Source organism: Coregonus clupeaformis, chromosome 8 (assembly GCF_020615455.1).
Source record: "Coregonus clupeaformis isolate EN_2021a chromosome 8, ASM2061545v1, whole genome shotgun sequence".
NCBI classification, from domain to species: Eukaryota; Metazoa; Chordata; class Actinopteri; order Salmoniformes; family Salmonidae; genus Coregonus; species Coregonus clupeaformis.
Window position 1 is genome coordinate 49432444 of NC_059199.1, and position 19568 is coordinate 49452011.

At 44.1% G+C, this 19568-nt stretch overlaps 1 protein-coding gene across 7 annotated transcripts in view; it reads right to left on the reverse strand.

Moving 5' to 3' along the window:
- The window catches only part of LOC121571881 (triple functional domain protein), a 108517-nt gene that overhangs the window by 66917 nt on the left and 22032 nt on the right, over positions 1 to 19568 (reverse strand). For 6 of the 7 annotated variants that reach the window (XM_041883653.2, XM_041883655.2, XM_041883657.2 and 3 more), the window contains exons 3-5: positions 8965 to 9039; positions 7817 to 7931; positions 6154 to 6346 (exon numbers count right to left, since the gene is read on the reverse strand). In XM_041883653.2, the coding sequence (XP_041739587.1) occupies positions 6154 to 6346; positions 7817 to 7931; positions 8965 to 9039 (383 nt within the window). Of the gene's footprint in view, positions 1 to 6153; positions 6347 to 7331; positions 7406 to 7816; positions 7932 to 8964; positions 9040 to 19568 lie in introns of those variants that run through there. The other variant, XM_041883659.2, reaches the window with a different exon arrangement.

The window sequence follows — 19568 nt, forward strand, 5'->3', positions numbered from 1 at the left end:
GACACTCAGGCAGACACATTTGATTGGCTGTGACAAAAAAGGAAGGAGTCTCATCTCTCAGTCTCCCTTTCTCTTTATCATTGATTAAGTCTGCTGATTTCATATAGCGTTTTGGGGACATTTAGAAAATGACTTTTACCTCAGAAAAGGTAAAGATATGTCTATACAGATTGAGAAATATGGGAGAGATTGTTTCCACTCTCACTGCCAAGATAATACCAACCCACACAGCAAGGTTAACACCCACACTCTGTGTCAGATTGAAGGATAGAGAGAGGAGTGAGGAATGAGGATAGACCTGACAAAGCCTTGCGTGGGCAAGATTAGAGAGAGAGAGAGAAATAAAAAAGATGAGAAACTCTAATCCCAAAGAAAGGCGGACAGAAGGAGCAAAACACAATTCTAAGAGTTCTCTTCTATTGACAAGTCCAGGTTAGAATGCATCAGCCCATCTCTCCATCAGCCCATCTCTCCATCTCTACATCGCTCTCTCTATTCCTTCAACATTTTAAAAGCATAACCCAGCATTGGATGGAAAAGTGATTTTCACTGAGCAAAACGTGGCGCTGAAAAACACCCAAGCGGGCACATGTACATATTACCTCAATGACCTGGACTAACCTGTACCCCATATTACCTCAATGACCTGGACTAACCTGTACCCCATATTACCTCAATGACCTCAACTAACCTGTACCCCATATTACCTCACTGACCTCGACTAACCTGTACCCCATATTACCTCAATGACCTCGACTAACCTGTACCCCATATTACCTAAAAGACCTCGACTAACCTGTACCCCATATTACCTCAATGACCTCGACTAACCTGTACCCCATATCACCTCAATGACCTCGACTAACCTGTACCCCCGCACATTGACTCTGTACAGGTACCCCCTGTACTGTATATACAGTTGAAGTCGGAAGTTTACATACACCTTAGCCAAATACATTCCTGACATTTAATCCTAGTAAAAATTCCCTGTTTTAGGTCAGTTAAGATCAACACTTTATTTTAAGAATGTGAAATGTCAGAATAATAGTAGAGAGAATGATTTATTTCAGCTTTCATTTCTTTCATCACATTCCCAGTGGGTCAGAAGTTTACATACACTCAATTAGTATTTGGTAGCATTGCCTTTAAATTGTTTAACTTGGGTCAAACGTTTCGGGTAGCCTTCCACAAGCTTCCCACAATAAGTTGGGTGAATTTTGGCCCATTCCTCCTGACAGAGCTGGTGTAACTGAGTCAGGTTTGTAGGCCTCCTTGCTCGCACACGCTTTTTCAGTTCTGCCCACAAAAGTTCTATAGGATTGAGGTCAGGGCTTTGTGATGGCCACTCCAATACCTTGACTTTGTTGTCCTTAAGCCATTTTGCCACAACTTTGGAAGTATGCTTGGGGTCATTGTCCATTTGGAAGACCCATTTGCGACCAAGCTTTAACTTCCTGACTGATGTCTTGAGATGTTGCTTCAATATATCCACATAATTTTCCTTCCTCATGATGCCATCTATTTTGTGAAGTGCACCAGTCCCTCCTGCAGCAAAGCACCCCAACAGCATGATGCTGCCACCCCCGTTCCTCACAGTTGGGATGGTGTTCTTCAGCTTGCAAGCGTTCCCCCTTTTTCCTCCAAACATAACGATGGTCATTATGGCCAAACAGTTCTATTTTTGTTTCATCAGACCAGAGGAGATTTCTCCAAAAGTACAATCTTTGTCCACAATGTGCAGTTGCAAACTGTAGTCTGGCTTTTTTATGGCGGTTTTGGAGCAGTGGCTTCTTCCTTGCTGAGCGGCCTTTCAGGTTATGTCGATATAGGACTCGTTTTACTGTGGATATATATACTTTTGTACCTGTTTCCTCCAGCATCTTCACAAGGTCCTTTGCTGTTGTTCTGGGATTGATTTGCACTTTTCGCACCAAAGTACGTTCATCTCTAGGAGACAGAACGCGTCTCCTTCCTGAGCGATATGACGGCTGCGTGGTCCCATGGTGTTTATACTTGCGTACTATTGTTTGTACAGATGAACGTGGTACCTTCAGGCGTTTGGAAATTGCTCCCAAGGATGAACCAGACTTGTGGAAGTCTGCAATTTTTTTCCCCATGATGTCAAGCAAAGAGGCACTGAGTTTGAAGGTAGGCCTTGAAATACATCCACAGGTACACCTCCAATTGACTCAAATGATGTCAATTAGCCTATCAGAAGCTTCTAAAGCCATGACATCATTTTCTGGAATTTTCCAAGCTGTTTAAAGGCACAGTCAACTTAGTGTATGTAAACTTCTGACCCACTGGAATTGTGATACAGTGCATTATAAGTGAAATAATCTGTCTGTGAACAATTGTTGGAAAATTACTTGTGTCATGCACGAAGTAGATGTCCTAACCGACTTGCCAAAACGATAGTTTGTTAACAAGAAATGTGTGGAGTGGATGAAAAACAAGTTTTAATGACTCCAACCTAAGTGTATGTAAACATCCGACTTCAACTGTAGCCTCGTTGTTTTTTTATAGTGTTACTTCTTTCTTACTTTATTTTATTTTTATGTTAATATTTTCTTACTTACTTGTTTAAAAAATGCCATTGTTGGTTAAGGGCTTGTAAGTAAGCATTTCACGGTAAGGTCTACAGCTGTTGTATTCGGCACGTGACAAATAACGTTGGATTTGACACACGCACACATTGGTCTCGCGCACACGCACACACGCACACAGCAGGATAAAGAGAATGGGTGGTGTTTAATCACGTGTGTGTTCTGTGGCCCTGTGGCGACTGGCTGACAGAGTGACACACGGCTTTACACACCATCAACCAATCAATAAAGCCCTCTGAGACAACCCAATACCACAGCATTGCTCTAACAGGGTGGCTGTGTATGTGTGGCTGTGTGTGTGGCTGTATGTGTGGCTGTGTGTGTGGCTGTGTGTGTGTGTCAACTTAATACAACAACAAAAGTAGCGCTCTACACATCACAGACACGGCAAATAAAACCAGCAAATAAATCAAAGCTAATAACCTAGAGCTTCATTACATTATTGCATTGCTCTGCAGGATTTTCAACACTATTACAAGTAATCAAGCCTACAAGCCTATCAAAAACAATTCAAAACAGCAGTGTGTGTGTGTGTGTGTGTGTGTGTGTGTGTGTGTGAATTAAAACAAGCAGAGTTCCATAGAATATCCCATTGTGATTCTAAATAACACATTTAAAACAGCAAAGAGTATAATAAGCGGTACACCTCAAAGTCACAGTCCAAAACATACCCTATTGTTGTTGGGTTTGTTACGTTTCAGCAAAGGCACAGTCATTAAAATGCAATGAATGCAGTGACATGGTACAGTACAGTATAGTACATATATATATATATGCCATTTAGCAGACGCTTTTATCCAAAGCGACTTACAGTCATGCGTGCAAACATTTTTATGTATGGGTGGTCCCGGGGATCGAACCCACTACCTTGGCATTACAAGCACCGTGCTCTACCAGCTGAGCTACAGAGGACCACAGTATAGCATAGTATAGTATAGTTAGGGTTGCAAAGTTACCGGTAATTTAGTCACCGGAATCTTCTATAATTTTGGTTATCTATGGCAATGTATGGTAACTTCGGTAATTTATACTTTAATAACTTTTTTTTAATGTATTTATACAGTGCATTCGGAATGTATTCAGACCCCTTTACTTTTTCCATATTTTGTTACGTTACAGTCTTATTCTAAAATTGATTAAATTGTTTTTTTCCCTCATCAATCTACATACAATACCCCATAATGACGAAGCAAAAACAGGTTTTCAGACATTTCCGCACATTTTTCAAAAATAATAACCGGAAATATCACATTTACATAAATATTCAGACCCTTTACTCAGTACTTTGTTGAAGCACCTTTGGCAGCAATTACAGACTCGAGTCTTCTTGGGTATGAAGGTACAAGCTTGGCACACCTGTATTTGGGGAGTTTCTCCCATTCTTCTCTGTAGATCATTTCAAGCTCTGTCAGGTTGGATGGGGAACGTCACTGCACAGCTATTTTCAGGTCTCTCCAGAGATGTTCGATCGGGTTCAAGTCCGGACTCTGGCTGGGCCACTCAAGGACATTCAGAGACTTGTCCCGAAGCCACTCCTGCGTTGTCTTGACTGTGTGCTTAGGGTCATTGTCCTGTTGGAAGGTGAACCTTTGAACCCAGTCTGAGGTCCTGAGCGCTCTGGAGCAGGTTTTCATCAAGGATCTCTCTGTACTTTGCTCCGTTCATCTTTCCCTCGATCCTGACTAGTCTCCCAGTCCCTGCCGCAGAAAAACATCCCCACAGCATGATGCTGCCACCACCATGCTTCACCATAGGGATGGTGACAGGTTTCCTCCAGACGTGACGCTTGGCATTCAGGCCAAAGAGTTCAATCTTGGTTTCATCAGACCAGAGAATCTTGTTTCTCATGGTCTGAGAGTCCTTTAGGTGCCTTTTGGCAAACTCCAAGCAGGCTGTCATGTGCCTTTTACTGAGGAGTGGCTTCCCTCTGGCCACTCTACGATAAAGGCCTGATTGGTGGAGTGCTGCAGAGATGGTTGTCCTTCTGGAAGGTTCACCCATCTCCACAGAGGAACTCTGGAGCTTGGCCAGAGTGACCATCGGGTTCTTGGTCACCTCCCTGACCAAGGCCCTTCTCCCCTGATTGCTCAGTTTGGCCGGGCGGCCTGCGCTAAGAAGAGTCTTGGTGGTTCCAAACTTCTTCCATTTAAGAATGATGGAGGCCACTGTGTTCTTGGGGACCTTCCAATGCTGCAGACATTTTTTGGTACCCTTCCCCAGATCTGTGCCTCGACACAATCCTGTCTCGGAGCTCTACGGACAATTCCTTCGAACTCATGGCTTGGTTTTTGCTCTGACATGAACCGTCAACTGTGGGACCTTATATAGACAGGTGTGTGCCTTTCCAAATAATGTCCAATCAATTGAAATTACCAAAGGTGGACTCCAATCAAGTTGTAGAAACAAGTTGTAGAAACATCTCAAGGATGATCAATGGAAACAGGATGCACCTCATAGCAAAGGGTCTGAATACTTATGTAAATAAGGTATTTCTGTTTTTAGTTTTTTTTATACATTTGCAAAAATTTATAAAAACCTGGTTTCGCTTTGTCATTATGGGGTATTGTGTGTAGATTGATGAGGATTTGTATTTATTTAATCCATTTTAGAATAAGGCTGTAACGTAACAAAATGTGGAAAAGGTCTTGGGGTCTGAATACTTTCCGAATGCACTAGTATTCCATCAGTTTCTAGTGGATCGACCATATGGTTCAAGAGAAAATAGCCTAATTAATGAAAAAAACATCTAAATCAACAATGGCATAACTCTTAACTTTTTTCACAACTGCCACCAATTTGGGGCCACAACATATTGACAAAAAAAAAGAAGATATTTCATGCTGAAACCCTCATATTAAAAACCAATGGTATTCACTAAGTTTATGGTTTATATTTAATGTTTTACAGCTTTCAATTGTTTATTTTAAAATCATCTTATTTGATTATTTTATCTATTTAACTGTCACGGTTTCGGCCGAGGCTGCTCCTTCTCCTTGTTCGGGCAGGCTTCGGCGGTCGTCGTCTCCGGAGTACTAGCTGCCACCGTTCGTTGTTTCTGTGTTTGTTTGGTTTGGTCTGTTTTGGTACACCTGTTTCTCATTTTGTCTTGATTATGTGTCCTTTAAGTTCCCGTTGTTTCTGTCTTGTGGTTGTGTGTAGTTGTTCCTTGTCAGCTGGTGCTTCCAGTCAGTTAGTGCTCTATTCTGTATTGGATAGAGAGTCCGCAGTTGTTGTGTGTTTGCTGTGTTTTGCATTTATTACTCTGTGTGCGTTAGTTTTCTCGTGCCTCCGGCTCTGGTTGTAGTCGTTCTTTTTGTGGACTTTACTAAAGTATTTTTGGACTAGCATCTGTGTCCTGCATCTGATTCCTACACCACACCTACGCCCGCTCTGACATTAACATAGAGGGCCAGAGATAATTACAGACACCTATGATCTGAAGTACCCAAAAGGGCCACTAGATGTCTTAGAAAGTTTCCAGTAATATACCCTCCCTTTGCAACCCTAAGTACAGAACAGTATAGTACAATAAAAACAAAAATGTTACCTCAAATTCGAACTTGGAGCTGCCGAAGTTGGTGCGTTGTTTCTGCCAGAAGTTGTCTGGTTTGATGATGAGTGCTACGTGTATACAGCAGGGGAACGACTCCTGGAGGATCTTCAGTAGAGATTTGATACTGTCCCATTTACTGCCTCGCATGTCCACTATGACTGTGAAGCCATGCTTGATCACCTCCTCACTGGACCGAGGGAGGGAGGAGGAGGAGGGAGAAGGAAGGTGGTAGCGAAAGAGTGAGAGTGGGTGGTAGGGAAAGATAAGGAGGAGGGAGGAGGGAGGAGGGAGGAGAGAGGAGAGAGTGGGAGGGAGAGAGAAGGTAGGAGGGGGAGAGGTGGTAGCGAAAGAGTGGGAGGGTGGGAAAGGGGAGGGGGCCGAGAGAAGTGGTGGAGACAGAGGGAGGAGGATGAGTGGGAGGTAGAGAAAGAGAGGGAAGGGAGGGAGGGAGAGAATCAAAACAAACCATGAGATGGTGATGACGCATTTTCTGTACTGTGAAAAGCACATACAGTACGCACTGCGAACGCACGCACACACACACCCACACACAGAATGATAAATCACAAAAACCTACAGTGATTTCCATCCAAATTGGAAGAAAAATCACTCAGTATAATAACCAAAACAAAGCAAGAGAGACTCAATCCATCATCAGCATCAAGACCGTAGTTAAACTAAGATTCTCCCCACGGCATCATACATCTCCTGCATGGCTAGTAATAAACATTGGATCTACTTATCCCCCCGCTCTCTTTCTCTCTCGGCTGACCACAACACTCAGCCCCAGAGACTTCTATTTCTCAGGAGCATACTATCCTTTATCTCTCTCAATACCTTATTCTGCTCTCAATCCCTTATTCTCTCCTCCACTATCTTTCTGGATCCCTTCCCTTTCTATCCAGCCCTCCCTCTCTTTCTAACATCTGTCTGTCAGCTACAGACAGTCTGCAGATGTGTTCCAGGTCAACAAAAAATAAAACAGCAACTCTGACTCCCACTACACTAAGCAGAGATAGAGAGAGGGGAGAGAGAGAGAAAGACAAATAAGGTAACTAGAGAAAAAGTGGGAGCGAGAGATCTACATCTTCTCTACATAGAAAGCGAGAGAGTAGAAGAACCGTTAAAATATACATTTTAATTAGAGAGATACGATGGAAGGAGAGACGTACCTAGGACGAGAGCACAGCAGCGTAAAGACCTACTCATCCGCAGCCATCATCACAACTACTGTGCTGATCTAGCACCCGTACCGCCTCTGCGACACTCTGTTGTACTCACACAAACACACACCCCCCTCCCCGCACATGCGCTCTATCTCTCTGTTTTAATCCCTTGCCATCTCCCGCTCTATGCTCCACTCGCTCTCTCCATCCCTCACTCCCTCCTTTTGGTTCAGACTCTCCATCTCTCTCTCTCCATCCATTTGTCTCTCTCTAGTGACAGTGTGGAGGAAGGGTTCTTGGCAACAGATGAGCTGCGGCAGGTATTCTGGCCCACAATATATCGCTCTCTGTTTTCATCACTCCCTCCCTCGCACTTTCTCTCTCGTGTTTGGTTAAAGATCTGAATCCAAGAGACTAAACCAACCATAGAAATACACACACAATATGTACGCATGCAGGTACTGTACACACACACACACACACGTACGTACTTGGGGATGCCAGCGAGGTACGCTATGAGTCTTCTGAGGTCGTCAGCTCGTATTCTGTCGTGGTTACTGCGTGACGGAAACGTTAACACTGGACCTCCGCGTCTGTCTCTGCCCCCTGGAACACACAGGAGAAAACATTCATCTTAGAGAGTGGAAACACACAAACACACACACACACACAAATACACACAGGACAGTCAGCTTAGAGCACAGTGTAGTGTACGCACGCACACCTCTGCCTCCTGGTGGACATAGTCAGAAACACATGAGAGTTCATATATTCCCATGAGTATGATCATGGCCACATGATAGCATTATCTCAGGAACAGGTACTCATAATGGCAGGGAATACATTATTGTATCAGGAAGACTATGTAGAAAGCAATTGGCCTATACAGAAATATAGAGGCATTTCTATAGAAATCCTACAGTAATTTATTTGACTATGTTAATGTGTGTTAGGTAGGCCTAGTAGTAGCGGGATATACGATCTATACATCTCTCAACATTTCTTCAAATTTCAATACGTTCCTCTTTCTTTCCTACACTACCCTCTTCCTCTCTTTCCCTCCCTCCCTCCCTCCCTCCACCGCTCCTCTCCTTTCAAAACCAAGTACTTTAGCAAAATGCATTATGGGAAACGGTTGACAGACAGCAACTCATCGCTATAGCAACCACTCTCTCTGACCTCGCCTCTCTCTTCCTCTCTCTATTTCTCTCTCTTCTTGTCATTATGGTCCATCTGTCAGTGACCTTGGCTACACACAGGAGGAGAATGGAGTCAGACAAAAGAGGAAGTGGAATGACCCACACACACACACAAACACATTAGCTCACACAGACACAATCAAAAGCACACAAAGACATAATGTTCAACACTAAAATAGTTGAGAACTGGCAGACGAGGGGTCAAAGGTCAAGTGTCTGACCTCTCAGTAGCCACGGGTCACAGCTATAAATTCACTCAGAATGCGTGTGTGTAGCTCCATGCCTGGTAGCTGTCAGTGTGTGAAGCTCTACGTAGCGAATGTGTCATGTTCCATTAGCTTTGTTTATGAAGAAAGAAACCAGGATTCTCTCTCTCACACACACACACACACACACACACACACACACACACACACACACACACACACACACACACACACCTGATAGGAAGGCAACTTTTTCCTTTAGAATAGGCAACACCTCCATCGCTCTCATGTCTTCATTTTTGCGAAAACCTGGAGAGAGGGAAAGACAGAAGTGTTAGGATTTTTACAGAAACTCTCAATGTTCAAATTCTCTCCTCTTACATCGAAAGGTTTCAGGAAAAATAGGCCTAGTTTTATCCAACTTGTTCTACAATCCACATTTCTGAGGTTGGATTTCTTCCTTGAGTATGGGCATAGGCGGTTGATTTTTTTCAGCATCACAGTCAAAGAAAGAACGTTTTCAGAATGGGAACATGATATTGATTTTGTCTGGCTGGAGTAACTGTTGAAGAGTTGTGGAGAGGAGAGGTTTATTTTGGGCTCAGTTGATGTGAGGAAAATCCCTGCCATCAAATAAAATTTAATTTGTCACATGCGCCGAATACAACAGGTGTAGACCTTACATTGAAATGCTTACTTACAAGCTCTTAACCAACAATGCAGTTTTAAGAATACCAACAACAACAAAAAACTCACAAAAAAAATACAATATAAAAATATACGAAATAAAAGTAACAAATAATTAAAGAGCAGCAGTAAAAATAATAATAGCGAGGCTATATACAGGGGGTACCAGTACCGAGTCAATGTGCGGGGGCACCGGTTAGTTGAGGTAATATGTACATGTAGGTAGAGTTATTAAAGTGACTATGCATCGATAATAAACAGAGAGTAGCAGCAGGGTAAAAGAGGGGGGTGGGGGGGGGGGGGCAATGCAAATAGTCTGGGTAGCCATTTGATTAGATGTTCAGGAGTCTTATGGCTTGGGGTAGAAGCTGTTAAGAAGCCTCTTGGACCTAGACTTGGCGCTCCGGTACTGCTTGCCATGTGGTAGCAGAGAGAACAGTCTATGACTAGGGTGGCTGAAGTCTTTGACAATATTTAGGGCCTTCCTCTGACACCGCCTGGTATAGTCCTGGATGGCAGGAAGCTTGAAGCTCTCAACCTGCTCCACTACAGCCCCGTCGATGAGAATGGGGGCGTGCTCGGTCCTCTCCTTTTTCCTGTAGTCCACAATCATCTCCTTTGTCTTGATCACGTTGAGGGAGAGGTTGTTGTCCTGGCACCACACGGCCAGGTCTCTGGCCTCCTCCCTATAGACTGTCTTGTTGTTGTCGGTGATCAGGCCTACCACTGTTGTGTCATCTGCAAACTTAATGATGGTGTTGGAGTTGTGCCTGGCCATGCAGTCATGAGTGAACAGGGAGTACAGGAGGGGACTGAGCACGCACCCCTGAGGGGCCACCGTGTTGAGGATCAGCGTGGCAGATGTGTAGTTACCTACCCTTACCACCTGGGGGCGCCCGTCAGAAAGTCCAGGATCCAGTTGCAGAGGGAGGTGTTTAGTCCCAGGGCCCTTAGCTTAGTGATGAGCTTTGAGGGCACTATGGTGTTGAACGCTGAGCTGTAGTCAATTAATATCATTCTCACATAGGTGTTCCTTTTGTCCAGGTGTGAAAGGGCAGTGTGGAGCACAATAGAGATTGCATCATCTGTGGATCTGTTGGGGCGGTATGCAAATTGGAGTGGGTCTAGGGTTTCTGGGATAATGGTGTTGATGTGAGCCATGACCAGCCTTTCAAAGCACTTCATGGCTACAGAGGTCAGTGCTACGGGTCGGTAGTCATTTAGGCAGGTTACCTTAGTGTTCTTGGGCACAGGGACTATGGTGGTCTGCTTGAAACATGTTGGTATTACAGACTCAGACAGGGAGAGGTTGAAAATGTCAGTGAAGACACTTGCCAGTTGGTCAGCGCATGCTAGGAGTACACGTCCTGGTAATCCGTCTGGCCCTGCGGCCTTGTGAATGTTGACCTGTTTAAAGGTCTTACTCACATCGGCTACGGAGAGCGTGATCACACAGTCGTCCGGAACAGCTGATGCTCTCATGCATGTTTCAGTGTTACTTGCCTCGAAGCGAGCATAGAAGTAATTTAGCTCGTCTGGTAGGGTTGTGTCACTGGGCAGCTCGCGGCTGTGCTTCCCTTTGTAGTCTGTAATAGTTCGCAAGCCCTGCCACATCCGACGAGCGTCGGAGCCAGTGTAGTACGATTCGATCTTAGTCCTGCATTGACGCTTTGCCTGTTTGATGGTTCGTCGGAGGGCATAGCGGGATTTCTTATAAGCATCCGGGTTAGAGTCCCGCTCCTTGAAAGTGGCAGCTCTACCATTTAGCTCAGTGCGGATGTTGCCTGTAATCCATGGCTTCTGGTTGGGGTATGTACGTACAGTCATTGTGGGGACGACGTCATCGATGCACTTATTGATGAAGCCAGTGACTGATGTGGTGTACTCCTCAATGCCATCGGAAGAATCCCGGAACATATTCCAGTCTGTGGTAGCAAAACAGTCCTGTAGCTTAGCATCTGCTTCATCTGACCACTTTTTTATTGATCGAGTCACTGGTGCTTCCTGCTTTAGTTTTTGCTTGTAAGCAGGAATCAGGAGGATATAATTATGGTCAGATTTGCCAAATGGAGGGCGAGGGAGAGCTCGGTACGTGTCTCTGTGTGTGGAGTAAAGGTGGATTAGAGTTATTTTTTCCTCTGGTTGCACATTTAATATGCTGGTAGAAATTAGGTAAAACTGATGTACATTTCCCTGCATTAAAGTCATCGGCCACTAGGAGCGCTGCCTCTGGATGAGCGTTTTCCTGTTTGCTTAAGGCCGTATACAGTTCATTGAGTGCGGTCTTAGTGCCAGCATCGGTTTGTGGTGGTAAATAGACAGCTATGAAGAATATAGATGAAAACTCTCTTGGTAGATAGTGTGGTCTCCTGCTTATCATGAGATACTCAGGCGTTGCTTATCATGAGATACTCAGGCGAGCAAAACCTCGAGACTTCATTAGATATTGTGCACCAGCTGTTGTTTACAAATATACATTGACCACCACCCCTTGTCTTACCAGAGGCTGCTGTTCTATCCTGCCGATACAGTGTATAACCCGCCAGCTGTATGTTATTCTGACTGACAGAGAGATGTTTCCACTGACTCCTAGTGACTGGCTATGAACCCTAGTTTTAATGAAGCAAGAACGCACACACAGAGGAATAAGTGAGGCTGTAGTTGTTGAATTAGTGCCTTACCCAGAGAGAGAGACGAGGAGAAATAAAAAGTATAGTTTATTTCCTGGTCATGTGTTGACAGAATGAGACCACTACCTGTCCTTCACTAAACAGAGAAAAACATATCCTACCTACCTACACCCCAACACAGCACAACACCTACACCACAGTTGCAGCAAGACAGAAATAGCTCATTATTTCATATTGAGATAAAGAGCTGGGAAAATGAGCCCCTGCTGGCCAATGAATCTCCATCCCTGGGTCTCTCTTATTTTCTCTGTATCCCCTGTTTCCCTCTCTTCAATCTCTCCATATCCCGCAGGAGTTGGGCTTGGACTATATTTTTTTATGCCACCACAGCCCTTCTACCCTCTCTCTATCACTCTCTCTTTCCCTCCCTCTCTCCCTGCAGACTCATACATGTGTGCTTAGAGTTATCCAGGACAACACACCCATTACAGAGAGAGAGAGCTACACCCAGACCACAGCACCACCAGCCACGCCCCCCAAACAAACCCTAGCCACACCCTACATAGGCCCCCCCAGATCAGGCCTATGCCCCTTCTGCCCCCCACCCCTGCAGCAAGGACCTCAACATGACAGCCAAACATATGTCCAGGCCGTGAGCAGAGAAACAAGCCCAACCCCCACTACTACACCCACCCAAGCACCATCCATCGACCTAAGAGGCATTCACCAGATGCTCAGCATGCTCTGCTCCTAATTGTCCGAGCCTAAACCACAAGAATAACACTAGACACTATGGAACACAAAGCTTTCACTATCTCTTCCTGTAATATACAAGGTCTGAGGTCATCTGCCTTTGGCCTAAAGAGCAGGAACCCAGACTTCATCAAAGAAATTGGAAATACAGACATTGTCATCCTACAAGAAACATGGTATAGAGGAGATGGACCCACGGGTTGCCCTTTAGGTTACAGAGAGCTGGTAGTCCCATCCCCCAAACTACCAGGAGTAAAACAGGGAAGAGACTCAGGGGGTATGCTAATTTGGTATAGAGCAGACAGGAGCATTTTACATCTGGTTAGAAATAAATCAGGAGATTATCTCAACAGAGAAAATGTCCACGTGTGCTACCTACATCCCCCCAATAGAATCCCCATTCTTTAACGATAACAGCTTCTCCATCCTAGAGGGGGAGATAAACCACTTCCAGGCCCAGGGACATGTACTAGTTTGTGGCGACCTAAATGCCATAACTGGACAAGAACCTGACACTCTTAGCACACAGGGGACAAACATCTACCTGGAGGTGACAGCATTCCATCTGCAATATTCCACCCTAGACACAACTACGACGAAACAACCAACAAAAATGGGTCCCAACTCCTGCATCTCTGTCACAAGCTGGGTCTGTACATAGTCAATGGTAGGGGTTGAGGGGACTCCTATGGTAGGTACACCTACAGCTCATCCCTTAGCAGTAGTACTGTAAGTATTACTTTATCGCTGACCTCAACCCAGAGTGAGTGTTCACAGTCAGCCCACTGACACCCATATCAGATCACAGCAAAATCACAGTCTACCTAAACAGTGCAATACTGAATCATGAGATGTCAAAGCCGAACAAACTGCATACTACTATAGATGGAAGGAAGGTAGTGTAGAAACCTACTAAAAAACAATTGGGCAACAACAAATTCAATCTCTTTTCGACAACTTCCTGGACAAAACGTTTCATTGCAATAGTGAAGGTGTAAACTTGGCAGTAGAAAACCTAAACAGTATATTTGACCTTTCAGCTTCCCTATCAAATCCCAAAATTTCAAGCAGACAACCAAAGAAAATTAACAACAATGACAAATGGTTTGATGAAGAATGCAAAAACCTAAGAAAGAAATTGAGAAACCTATCTAACCACAAACACAGAGACCAAGAAAACCTGAGCCTATGCCTTCACTATGGTGAAACACAAACAGTACAGAAACCAGTCAGAAACCAGCTCAATATAATTGAAGAATCCATAGAATCTAACCACTTCTGGGAAAATTGGAACACACTAAACAAACAACACGAAGAGCTCTCTATCCAAAATGGAGACATATGGATAAACCACTTCTCCAATCTTTTTGGCCCTATAACAAAGAACAAACAGCAAAAACATATACATGATAAATTACAAATCTTAGAATCAGCTTTTAAAGACTACCAGAACCCGCTGGATTCTCCAATTACATTGAATGAACTACAGGACAAAATACAAACCCTCCAACCCAAAAAGGCCTGTGGTGTTGATGGTATCCTAAATTAAATGACAAAATATACAGACCACAAATTCTAATTGGCTATACTTAAACTATTTAACATCGTCTTCACCTCTGGCATCTTCCCCAATATTTGGAACCCAGGACTGATCACCCCAAATTTGACCCCAATAACTACTGTGGGATCTGCGTTTTCAGCATCCTACAGTTGTAAGGTCTAGGGTCTGCTCACTAACCAAGAATTCACAAAATTGGACTACACCAAATTGAGACATACAGAATTCTGCCAAAAACATCCTCCATGTACAACGTAAAACACAAAAGAATGCATGCAGAGCAGAATTAAAAGCCAATTTATGCTTAATCTGAAAATGTGGTCGGAATCTCCGTATGGAGGGTGTGACGCAATTGCGGCGCTCCGGAGGCATGCAGAGGCCAAATTGAGCTCCGTACCGCATCGCCGTGTGCCTCTGAAATTGTGTAACAATGCGGAGGGCTCCGTATAGCTCCGCATTGACATGATTGGTTGATGGTAGGTGGGGGCGGGAGGTCCTGTACTTCCTTCACAACAGCTCTGCGCTGATCCGCGAAGCACAATAAATATTAATGCCCTGACTTCTGCAGAGGCCGTATTACAGTAAATGCTGCACGGCCATTGCAGACGTCGGATTGACCATGCAGTGCCATTTAGGACGATACCTGCTAATGATCAAAATCCAGAAAAGAGCCGTTAAATTCTAAAACCACCTAAAAGAAAGCGATTCCCAAACCTTCCAAAACAAAGCCATCACCTCCAGAGAGTTGAATCTAGAGAAGAGTTCACAAACACAAACAGACCCCACAGAGCCCCAGGACAGCAATACCCAAACAAATCATGAGAAAACAAAAAGATAATTACTTGACACATTGGAACGAACTAATCAAAAAACAAAGCAAACTGGAATGCTATTTGACCCTAAACAGAGAGTACAGTGGCAGAATACCGGACCAAGTAAAGCTTTGTCTATGTACAGACTCAGTGGCAGACCTGGCTCTGCCCACTGCCCACAAAGGTGGAAACTGAGTTGCACTTCCTAACCTCCTGCCAAATGTATGACCATATTAGAGAGACATATTTTCCTCAGATTAAACAGACCCACAAAGAATTTGAAAAGAAATCCACATTTTGATAAACTCCCATATCTCGTAGGTGAAATACCACAGTGTGCCATCACAGCAGCAATATTTGTGACCTGTTGCCACAAGAAAAGGGCAACCAGTGAAGCACAAACCATTGTAAATACAACCCATATTTATGTTTATTTATTTTCCCTTTCATACTTCGATTATTTGCACATCGTTAATTAACATAGCCAGTAATATAACACGGTCTGAACCCCGCCCTGTGCAACTGGGTCCTGGACTTCCTGACGGGCCGCCCCCAGGTGGTGAAGGTAGGAAACAACACCTCCACTTCGCTGATCCTCAACACAGGGGCCCCACAAGGGTGCATGCTCAGCCCCCTCCTGTACTCCCTGTTCACCCATGACTGCGTGGCCACGCACGCCTCCAACTCAATCATCAAGTTTGCATACGACACAACAGTAGTAGGCCTGATTACCAACAATGACGAGACAGCCTACAGGGAAGAGGTGAGGGGCCTGGGAGAGTAGTGCCAGGAAAATAACCTCTCACTCAACTTCAACAAAACAAAGGAGCTGATCGTGGACTTCAGGAAACAGCAGAGGGAGCACGCCCCCATCCACATCGACCGCAGGGCTCTCCAGAGGGTGGTGCAGTGTGCCCAACGCATCACCTGGGGCAAACTACCTGCCCACCAGGACACCTACAGCACCCGATGTCACAGGAAGCCAAAAAGATAATCAAGGACATCAACCACCCGAGCCACGGCCTGTTCACCCCGCTATCATCCAGGAGGCGAGGTCAGTAAAGGTGCATCAAAGCTGGGACCGAGAGACTGAAAAACTGCTTCTATCTCAAGGCCATCAGACTGTTAAATAGCCATCACTAGCCGGCTTCCACCTGGTTACTCAACCCTGCACCTTAGAGGCTGCTGCCCTATATACATAGACTTGGAATCACTGGCCACTTTAATAATGGAACACTAGTCACTTTAATAATGTTTACATACTGCTTTACTCATCTCATATGTATATACTGTATTCTATTCTACTGTATTTTAGTCAATGCCACTTTGACATTGCTCAATCTAATATTTATATATTTCTTAATTCCATTCTTTTACTTTTAGATGTGTGTATTGTTGTGAATTGTGCGATACTACTGCACTGTTGGAGCTAGGGACACAAGCATTTCGCTACACTCGCAATAACATCTGCTAAATATGTGTATGTGACCATTAAAATTGTATTTGAAGTGTAATGTTTACTGTTCATTTCTGATTGTTTATATAAAACAATGGTTTTATCTATTCCACAATGTAAAAATGTTTCCCATGCCAATAAAGCCCATTGAATTGGAGAGAGCGAGAGTCATTACTCTCTTTCTGCAATGATACAGCGCCTCACAGAGGAGTAAGTGAGCACACACACGCCTACCCAAACACACACACACTATACACACTCATTATAAATGCTTCTTTCTATCGTGCTGCTATTCCTGACCATACATTTAGAGCTTGGGGGAAAGTAGCACACACACACACACACACACACACACACACAGACATCTGGGGGCTGGTAATATACTGCATGGCATGCCTCCCCTCCCCTCCCAAAGGCATTGTGGGAGTATGTATTGCTCTAGTAATCCTCCAATATCTGAGGTGACAAGAAAATAATGATGTATAGTTTACTCTCATTCTCTCGCTCTCTTTCCATCTTTCTCTAAATTGTCTCAACTTCCCAGAGGGGGTCCAATGAGATTATATAAATAAATACAAATTGTATTGTTAAGCCCACCCACCTAAGAGAGCGGAGGTGGTTCACGCAATAGCCAAATACCTAGGTTTTATCTCAGTGGGCTACCATAGTCTTGAATGGTGATGTGTGTGTGATGGACGTTAAGGTTTGTCTTTACAGTAGATGAAAGTGTGTGTGTGTGTGTACACTAGTGGGTAGTAGAGGTGAGAAAGTTTACAGTGAAAGCCTTGTAGTTCTCTGTGAATTCACTAAACTGCTACTGTATAGCTCCTTATAGCAATAGCCCTCCTCCCTATTAAATTATATAAACTCACCCACATGGGAGAGTAGCGACCACTCAGACAGGCTCCTAGTAGTCTGCCTGTAGGAAGCAGAAGTGTGTGTGTGTGTGTGTGTGTGTGTGTGTGTGTGTGTGTGTGTGTGTGTGTTCCTTGGCCCTGCTCTGTATTCCATAATAATTCCAGTGTTACTTCTAGTGTGTTTTGACCGGAGCTCGTCTATATTCAGCTGCCCCTGTGGTGAGCTTCTGGAGCACGTTCTACACTCCCACAACCATACTCAGTCAAGGGGAGGGAGAGGGGTGTCTGTGTCTGTCTGTCTGTCTGTCTGTCTGTCTGTGTGTCATTGGGTCCATTATTAATCCCACAGTGCATTTTAAGGATTAGGAAATAAAACAGCTAATTGCTTTTTAAATACAGCTCACACACACACACACACACACAGTAGGATGTGTTTCTTCACACACATCTTTACACTTATGGTATCAGCTAGACACAGGCCATAATCCATAGAATTACTGCCGCAACTATACACACAAATATCTGATACACAAGGCCACAAACAAATATTTTAGAGAGCGAGAGAGAAAGAGAAATAGAGAGAGTTGAGGATTTATGAAAGCAGCTGAGAAGTGACAGCCAGGATGGACGAGCAAATAAAATGAGTGAACGAGAAAAAAGAGGAAGAAAGAAAAGTAAAAACCCTGCAATGCTGCTGCAGACGATGATGTCACCCTGACTCCACCACAGCAAAAAGACATGGATGGAGGGATGGTCACTTTCAGTTTTTTCTCTCTGTCCTCTATCTCTTTCCCTCCCTCACTCTTCGAAAAAGTGTCCGTCTTTAACCTTTACTTTACCATTCAAACCAAAGAGGTGAGAGTGGAATAGTGCATCTCAATGATACTCTAAAGATACTTCCTCTCCTGATCAAAGGCTGAATCTGAAATGGCTCTTATTTCCTATATACTGCATTATGTTTGGTCAGAGCACCATGTGGTACACTATAAAAAGGAACCTGTTGCCATTTCAGATGATGCACCCAAAACATTTGGCATACCTGTCAGCTGGATGAGAGCGGAGCCTGTCTGAGTGTAAAGCCACACGTGAAAGGGTCACCAGTGAGGATGTTATTCTCCTCCAATACCAACACGTCTGCATGTTACATTTCCAGTTTTCCAAAGTCTGTCACTCCAACCGGCCATGTAGCATGTGGAACTAGCTCCTCTGCTAACACAACCCCCAGCTAAGCTACATTACAATGCTAAACTACGCCAAAACAGATGCTAATTACATTGTGAAAGACAAGAATTTGCCCTAAGGCTAAGAGATACTTTTTGGGCAAAAAGAACTATTGCTTTTGAGGAGTGGTGCTAAGCTAGGCCAATATATGCTAAGAAAAGAAGCTAGGAGCCCCTCCTGTGTGAGCTGGTGTCCTGTGTCAGTTTAGGAGAGGAACAGGCTTCTACCCAAACTGCTCTTAATCTCACGTTTTAACTCCCTCAGTTTGTGTTTGTGTGTGTGGCTTAGAGAGAATTCAAATCAAATTGTATTTGTCACATGCTTCGTAAAACAACAGGTGTAGACTAACAGTGAAATTCTTACTTACGGGCCCTTCTCGAAAATGCAGAGAAAAATAAAATAGAGAAATAACGATAACTTGGCTATAGACTGTCTATACAAAACATTAAGAACACCTGCTCTTTCGATGACAGAATGACCAGGTGAAGCCAGGTGAACGCTATGATCCCTTAGATGTCACTTGTTAAATCCATTTCAAATCAGCGTAGATGAAGGGGAGGAGAAAGGTTAAAAATCATTTTTAAGCCTCGAGACATGGATTGTGCCATTCAGAGGGTGACAAAAAATGTAAATGCCTTTGAATGGGGTATGGTAGTAGGTACCAAGCACAACGGTTTGTGTCAAGAACTGCAGCGCTACTGGGTTTTTCACACTCAACAATTTCCCTTGTGTAGAATGGTCCACCACCCAAAGGACATCCAGCCAACTTGACACAACTGTGGGAAGCATTGGAGTACATGGGCCAGCATCCCTGCGGAATGCTTTCGAAACCTTTTACATGTTTACATTTTTAGTCATTTAGCA